At 52.4% G+C, this 8,229-nt stretch overlaps 1 protein-coding gene across 1 annotated transcript; it reads right to left on the bottom strand.

Annotated features, from left to right (window-relative positions):
* Positions 1-5,995: 5,995 nt before the first annotated feature.
* LOC109733231 (homeobox-leucine zipper protein HOX4) lies at positions 5,996-7,565 on the bottom strand. Its single transcript, XM_020292426.4, has 3 exons — positions 7,129-7,565; positions 6,662-7,023; positions 5,996-6,578 (listed from the first exon to the last, which is right to left on the bottom strand). Exons 1-3 carry the CDS (start codon positions 7,184-7,186, stop codon positions 6,189-6,191), a joined length of 810 nt encoding a protein of 269 aa, XP_020148015.1. The 5' UTR covers positions 7,187-7,565; the 3' UTR covers positions 5,996-6,188.
* Positions 7,566-8,229: the final 664 nt, after the last annotated feature.

The following is an 8,229-nucleotide window of genomic DNA, read 5'->3' as shown; positions in this document are numbered from 1 at the left end:
AAAACGTGTTTTCTATTTTTTTCCCTTCCACGAGAGTCACGGTTTTCCTTCCGCGAGAGGCACGGTTGTGATTTCGCGAGAGGCACGGGCGTGCCTCTTTCGGAAAGGGAAAAAAGCCGTGCTCCCGGTTTGGTTTTTTTGTTTGATTTTTTCGTGAAAAAAAGTTCGCTAAAACCTATCAACATGTGATATAGTTTTGAAGATCTCGATGCGAAGAATTCAATGGTGAAAACGGTTTGAGATTTGGACGCACGGTTTAAGAGATAAAACGTTTTGAGTAAACGGATCTATGAAAAAAGGGAAATCTCCCAGGTTGCGACAAGTGGCGCGCTGCATGTGCGCCACTTGTCGTGACCTGGGAAGTTGGAGTGTTCTTTGCAACGAGTACTCCTTAATTAGTGATTTCGATGTATTTCCTGTGAGAAGGAGAGCTCCTAGTTGGGGAGCCCCTAATCGGCGCTTCTGGCGCCCGATCAAGAAACTGGCGCCCGCGTGGCTTCACTTGGGCCGGCCCAGCAACATGCCCCTGTCAGAAAGAAAAAAAGAAATTCATCTCGTTGAATACCTCAGGTGGGTTTCGAACCAGGGATCCTAACCTAAAGAGGGTGGCACTACAACCACTAGACAGAGCTAACTTGGTTGTTCTACTAGCAGGGAGAACGTATCTATTTGATCAGTATAAATTATTCGGGGAAATTTCACAAATTGAAAAAAAATTCATAAATTTCGAAAAAAATCATAAATTTCAAAAAATTTAACAAATACACAAAATCTCTATTTGACCATTCCTCTAGTTAACATATATAATATATATCCAATGAAAATAATTTTAAGAAGAAAGTATCAATTTGAAACAGACTTCTAAAAAAATGGAAACAGGTACGAATTTGAAAAAAAAGGTTCATAGAATTTTGGATGAGTTCGTAAAAAAGAAAAAAAGTTCATCACCCGAAGAAAAAGTTCGCAAATTTGATAAAAAGTTCATCGATTTTGAAAAAGTTCACAAATTTGGAAAAGAGTTCATTGATTTTGAATATAGTTCATCAATTTTAAAAATACGTTCATAAATATTGAGAAAAAGTTCATCAAAATTTGTAAAAAAAATCATCGTTTTTGGAAAAAGTTCACCGAATATGAAAAAAAGTTGACAAAATTGAAATAAAAGTTCACTGCTTTAAAAAAGAGTTTCATCGAATATGGAAAAGACTTCGTTGCATTCAAAAAAATCATCAATATTGAAAAAAGGTCCATCCTACCAAGAAGAAGAGAAAAATAGAACAGAAAAGAAGAACGAAAAAGGGAAATTAAAACGGGAAATAGAAGAACGAAACAGAAAACCAAAAAAGAAAAACGAAAACAGGAAAAAGCAAAAAAAAGAGAAAAGAGAAAATGGAAAACAGGAAACAAAATGGATGATGAGATGTGAAGATGGAAGTATGCACACTTAGCAGTGGTGGCGTGGTGGTTACTGCTGTGTGCAACAAACCATGCAGGCGGTTCGAATCCTAGAATAATCGTTGTTTTTTAGTTTTGGAAAGCAGAAAAAGAACACTTGATGGGCCCGCCCAGTCCTGGGGAGGGGGCGTTTGCTGCAGGCGCCCGCTAGCAAAATGGCCTGTAACGGGCGCCTGCAGCGCCAAATAGGGAATGCCTCCTAGTTGACGCTCGTGTGCGTCTACTAGGAGTGGATTCATTGAAGCCTACACAAATGGCCTGGCCCACTTTGCTAACTAAGCTTCTTTTTATATTTTCCTCATCGTTTTTATTCTGTTTTTCATTTAAAAAACAGTTCTTGTTTTTTTGTTTGCTTTGAAAAGTGATTTTTTTTCAAAAATATGAACAGTTTTTAAAAATGTGATAAAAAGATTCAACCATGTGATTTTTTATTGAATTCTAACAAAATTTAAATTACGAACTTCTTTTAGTTCTAAGCAAATTTTAAAATTGAAAAGGAAATATAAAAATGACAAAAATTGAAATCATGAAAGAAAAATCAATGTGAACAGATTTGGAATTCCGAAGAGTTTTTTTGAATTGTGAGCTAGAAAACATGAGAAAAAAGTGCAAAAACGGAAAAAAAAATCTGAAATTATGAACAATTCGTGGAAGCGCAAACAAAATTTAGAATTTTGAACATTTTTTGAAAATTAGAACGCATTTTGAAATTCTGAATAGTTTTTAATAATTTTGTCACCATGTATTAAAAATTGTTCGTCATGTTTAATGAAAGAAAAAACCAAACAAATAAAAAACCAGAAAGTAAAAAAAACAACAGAAGAAAAGGAAGCAGCGAACGCGCTGCCGCAAACTGGGCTGGCCCACCTTCTGGTGTTGCTGCAAAGCCACTTCTGTTTGCCCACCCGCGGGTTGCAAATAGGATCTGCTGATCCAGAGCCCAAATCATTGTAGTATGAACAAAAATTGAACTAAATGGTTTACTTTTTTTCCTTTAGATTACAAATATAGGGATATAATAGTTCACGAGCTGGGGTTGTTAATTATCGTTTGTTCTGTAAGCCCCGCTGTGCAGATATCGTCAACTATCATACTCATTCGGGCCATTGCTGTCGTGGGCTCGCGGCCAGAAAAATGCAGGGGGAGGAAACGAAGGTTGACGAATTTCGATGTGATAGGCCACGAATATTAGACAAGGGGCTAAATCAACTTTGAGTGATGTGGATATAGGAGCAACTACATGCATGTCATGTAGTAGCAGCAGGACAATTTTCCTTTCTAAATCGCAAGGCCGTCAACATCAGCCCTAACGTTTCCTTGCAAGTTACAGACGCGCCCAAGAATCACCTCCAATTTATAGTATCTCGTGAGTCACATATGCCATTCTCAACGTAATTGCCGGGAATTTTTGGTCTTGTATATGCTGCTGTCGTTTCTTTTTGCACCCCTAGGCGCTGGCATTGATCATCGGCAGGTACGGTGGTGGTACATGCACACTGACCCGGTCATGGGTCACCGTTGATTGCAAGCTGTCGCCCGCCAAGCAGCTCTGGACCATGGGTTTCAGTCTGTCTGGATCCATGCATTCACAGTTTCACCACCTGCGAGACACCTCAATCTCGATCCAAATGTCTCGTTCGCACATCAAATCCATGTCCCCGTAGAGAAAAGCAAGACGAAACGGCATGGATTCTTATCGGAATCGTCCAGCAGTGCGTGACAGCGAGTCGGGCACGTACGTGAAGAGCACCTGACGCTGTCCGTCCTCTCACTACACTGTAAGAGCAACTCCAACGGAACGACCCAAACGGATGCGCGCTTTGTTCGTTCGGGTCGGCCAGGCGGAAACGCGTCCGCATTTTAAAATGAGTCGGCTTGACCGCTCAACGGGGAGGCCAACCCCAATGTGCCGCCGTGGGAAAATAATAATAAGTTGCACGAAATAAACATAAATAAACATAATTAAACATAAAGTGGCCGGTCAAACGCGGGCTAAAGTCTACCTAAATCTAATAAACATTAAATAAAACATTAAAAAAAGTCTGCGCCCGCCTGCTGCCGCCCGGCACGCTGCCCTAGACGTCGTCGGCCTTAATCTTGCCCTTGCCGTCGACGACGCCGTCGTCGGTGAGGTCGATGAAGACCGGAGCAGGGCCAGCCCACCTGAACGCCGCCTGATACGCTGCCAGGACAGCCTCCTCCGGCGTTTGCTGGGGCGGCGGCATTGCGGCAAGCCGCGCGCTCCTCCTCCTCCTCTTCCTCGAGCCGGAGCGCCTCCGTGTCGCGTTGGAGCATGGCGTCGTAGCGCATCTGCTCCTCGCCGTCGGCCTGCTCCTGGCGGAGCCAGTGCTCCTTCCGTCGCTCGAGGTGGGTCGCCTCCTCCTCTAGCGTCGCGGCGAAGTGGACGGGAGGCGCGCTCACCCACTCGCGGCACTGGCCCGTCCACGAGTAGGCCTCCTTCGGCCAAGCGGGTGGAGGCGGGGAGCGCTTACGCGTCGGCTCCGGCTCCGGCTCCGGCTTGGGCTGGACGGGCGGCGACGGTGGCGGTGGCGGCACGAAGAGCGGGGTGTGGACAGAGTCCCCCGCTGCCGACAGGGCAAGAGCTTGCTCCAGCCCATCCCAGTGCACGTCCTCCTCGAGGCGGCTAGCCTCCAGCGCGTGCTGCAGGGCCTCCTCGAGGGCGGCTTGGTACTCCGCCTCCGCCTCCATGTCCTCCGGCTCTACCTACGGGGGCGGCGGTGGGAACGGCGGCGGGACGGCGTCGACACCCGAGTGCACGTTGCTCCTCGTGTTTGAGGGCGAACCACGCCTCCCAGTTGGGGGAGTCGGCGGCGTACTCTGGCAGCCGACGCTGCTCCGGCGTGAGCTGCGCGCGGCGCCTGCGCACCTCGTCGTCGTGCGCCCATTGAGTACGAGGAACCGCCGGCACCGGGATCCGCTGCGGATCCAGATGCCAATGGTGCGGCAGCGTGACATCGGGGTACGGCAATGGCTGCCTGTACTCCCAGTGCCACCGCGATTGATGCACCGGGATGTGCAGGCGCCGGCGACCAGGGCGGAAACGCGTCGCCGCCGGAGGAGGAGGAGAAGGGGGAAGGTGAGCACGGGAGGACGAGGCGCCGGGGGTGCCCTTGCCATTGCTGCTGCCGAAGAGGCCCATGGCTAGGGTTTGCGGTCGCCGACGAGGAAGCAAAGGGAGTGGTGGGGGCCAGATGTGGACGGGAGAAGTGGATGAGGCCGACCCTGCCGCACGCGTGGTTAAAAAAGGACACTTCCATTGGCTGACGCGTGGGCCCGCGGTCGGTGGTCGTCATAAATTGGGTGGCCGCCAGGTGGGGACGCGGCGGACGGCGAGGAGACGCGCGGCGCGTCCGCTTCGCGTCCGCGCCGACACATTTCGGGCGCAATTTTGGGCCGGAAATGAGTCGGCACGGACACCAGAAGGGCACGATTTGAGTTTGGGTCGGCGCGTTGGGACCCCCATTGGAGTTGCTTTAAGTAGTGTTACAAACAAAACAAAAAATCGACAGTTGAGCAGCGAGGAATCGTCTGCTTCGAGGGGCATAAACAAGAGCGAGTCTAGCCGGAGAAGCGCTCGGCCGCATTCGAACAATATACCAGCAGCACGAGGTTTCAGGTGGGCAAAGCACGGCATGCACGCCGGGAGTCTTACTTAACCGGACCGGTGCCGGTAATCATTCTGACAGAATATTCCGCACGGGCACGGCGGCCACGGCTCCGGCGATCTTTCCTCCTTCCCCCACCACGGGCTACCACTCCTGGATCGAGTAGTACGTGCCGCGCCTGATTGCCCATCATCACGGTCACCAGATCTTCCAAAACGCACTCGATTGGCACGGCGACGCGCCCGCTGCCCACGGAATCTCCAGGCGCGAGGGGCCTATTCTATAGCCTCCAAAAGGCTTGGCATCATGAGAGCCGCGCTCCGATCTCCACATGATTTCTTTGTTTCTTTCTTGTACCGGGGGAGCGTGCATCAGGTTCGACGGCGGCACAACAACTGCTACTACGTACGAGAATAGCAGGGAAAGCGCGAGGGCTCGATCCGAGGGAACCGGCGACGACGGGGGAGAGCGAGCGCGTGCGCCACCACGCACGTACGCGCGGGTCGCCGTCGGCGGTCGCTCTCGCGGGGGAGGCCCGCCGTGGACGAAGGGGGCGCGGACTGGGCCAGGCACGTTGGCGTCGCGGGGCGGATGGCTGTCGGTTACGACTCTGCGCGCTGCCATCAAGCGCTAAAGCTTAGGCCAGCCCGGTCAATGGGAGGCCCAATGCCTGCGCTTCACGTGGCCTCCGGGGCCCACCCAACAGCGACGCTGTTCCGTGGCCCGCCCGTCGTTGCTTGCTGCTCCCTCCCTTCCTCTTCACTGCTCGCTCCACACTGTCCTTTTCCCCTTGTCCCTATCCCGTGTAGCTTTTTACACTTGAGTCCAGCTTAACTTAAACATTTAAGTTTTTAGCTAAAAGGCAAGGGTTTATGGGAGGAAAAAGGAAATAGCTGAAAGAGCAGGGGCGGAAATGGCACTAGTAGTAGTAGTAGTACTATTGCTGATGCTGGCTGCCTAGCGACGGCGAGGGTTTGACAGGAAAGGACTAGATAAAAACGAGATTTACAAAAATTTCAGAAAAGCCCCTGCTTTCTTCACTAATCTTTTATTCCCCGCGCGAGGTGTCCGTCGTCTCCCACCGAGTCTCTCGCTCTCTGCCGCGCCTCATTTCCAGGGATCCGTCGGCTCCGTCCACCACGCCAGCGGCGGCTCGTCGGCGAAGAACCCCCCGCACGGCTCCTCGTCGTCCAGGAACCCCGTCTCGTCCTCCTCCACCTTCAGGAAATTCCCGTGCAGGAACACCTGCCCGTGCCCCGCCGCCGCCGCGCCGGCCGCCCCGGGCCCGCCGAGCAGCGTCCCCATCTCCGGAGCCGGCGCCTCCTCTGTTGGCGTGGCGCCGGTCGCGTCCGTGTCGTTCAGCACCCCGCTCGAGTCGCTGTCGGATGACCCCATGCCCGCGGGCGGCGGGCCGTCGGACGCCGCCGGCTCCTCCTTCACCGACGTGAAGCTGGCCGCGGCCTCCTCGTCCCCCAGCTTTCCCTTCAGATCCTTGATCTGTATCACACGAGGCGCGCAAGCATCGAGCATCAGCCATTGCGCACGTACAATACTAAGAAGCGGGCGTGAGCGGCACGGACCTCGGCGAGGAGGGCCTCCTTGTCGCGGCGGAGGGCGTCGTGGTCGACGCGGAGCGCGTCGTACGAGTGGCGCAGCGCGTTGTAGTCGCGCTCGAGCTGCTTGGTCTTCCAGCGCGCCCGGCGGTTCTGGAACCAGACGGCGACCTGGCGCGGCTGCAGGCCAAGGTCGCGCGCCAGCCGCGCCTTGCGCTCCGGCTCCAGCTTGTTCTCCACCTCGAAGCTCCGCTCCAGGGCGCGCACCTGCTCCGCGCTCAGCCGCCGCTTCTTCTCCCCTCCCCCGCAGCCGCCGCCGCCGCCGCACGCCATCATCTCCTCCTCCGCGTCCCCGTCCGCCTCCATCCCGACCACGCCGTAGTCCATATCTAATCAAACACGCACACAAAGACTCAGATTTCCGCGCCCTTCACCTCCACAGAACGAATTCCCATCAGAAAGAAAGAAAGAAAGAAAGAGGGCTGGCAATTTACCATTGGGGCTGGCCATCTGGAGGTGGGAGGAGGGGTTTCCGCCGCCGGGCCGCTTCATGGCGAGTTCCACAGAAATTCAGATGGCACCGGCACCACCACCACCACCACCACCTTCCCCGATTACTGCGAGAAGAGGAGCAAAGAGCGGGAGAAAGGGCTCGCGCGCCTCCACTGCTGGCCCCTCCCCGTCCTCCCGTCCACGCCTCGATCCATGACGGCCACCATGTACCCTCGTCTCCGCCTTGGGAAACCAACACCGATCAAAATGTCCTCCCCTCCACGATCGCGTATGGATTTTTCTTCCGCGTTTCCTTACGATCCAAAAAGAGTGAGGAGGGGGAGGAGAGTGGAGTGTGGAGTGGAGTCCTGCTCTGTTTTCTTTTCCGGGTTTCCTTTCCGTTTCCCCAACACTGCGTGCTGCATTTCCGTGTGCGTTTAATAAAGGGGAGAGGGAGGGAGAGAGAGACAGGCGGGGCGGGGCCGTGTTCCTCCGGCTCGGCGCTCGGGTTAGGTGGAGGGGGCGGTGCGGTCAGGAGCTGACCATGGTTAGGACCCCCTGCACGCGTCGCACGGCAATTTGCGAGCCCAAGCGCGATCTTTTTTACTGATCGGTTCAGAGGTGCTGCGTGCACGTAGGGTCGTGGACTGATAAGACGGCCTGCACTGGAATGGGACGCCCTAAGCCTCTCGTACAAGCCCAGTTCATGCTTCACAATTTGGGAATTTGCATCTTACTATTCTTTGTGCACTAGAACTTTCACTAGTATAGACTAAAAAAAACTAGAACTTTCACTAGTATAGACTAAAAAAACTAGAATTTTCACTACCAAAATACCCACCAAAAAAGATATCAGACACGATCGAAAATGTAGTATCAACATGTGAGATGCAGTTGAAAGGGTGTAGTTGAAAATATCGTCCAAACACGGCATTCTGTTGAAACATGTGATGGAGTTGAAAAATATGCAGTTGAGACCCAACACGGTTGGAAGAAAAATAAAAATGCAACAGTAAATATATACTACTGAAACGCATAGAACCAATTGCATTGCTAACAACTGCAACATTTAATAGATTCTTGTGTACCAAACGTGCAGTGGT

The sequence above is a fragment of the Aegilops tauschii genome, chromosome 5, assembly GCF_002575655.3.
Source record: "Aegilops tauschii subsp. strangulata cultivar AL8/78 chromosome 5, Aet v6.0, whole genome shotgun sequence".
In the NCBI taxonomy this organism is placed as follows: Eukaryota; Viridiplantae; Streptophyta; class Magnoliopsida; order Poales; family Poaceae; genus Aegilops; species Aegilops tauschii.
Note: the sequence above shows the minus strand (reverse complement) of the source record. Positions and strands in the feature narration are given on the sequence as shown.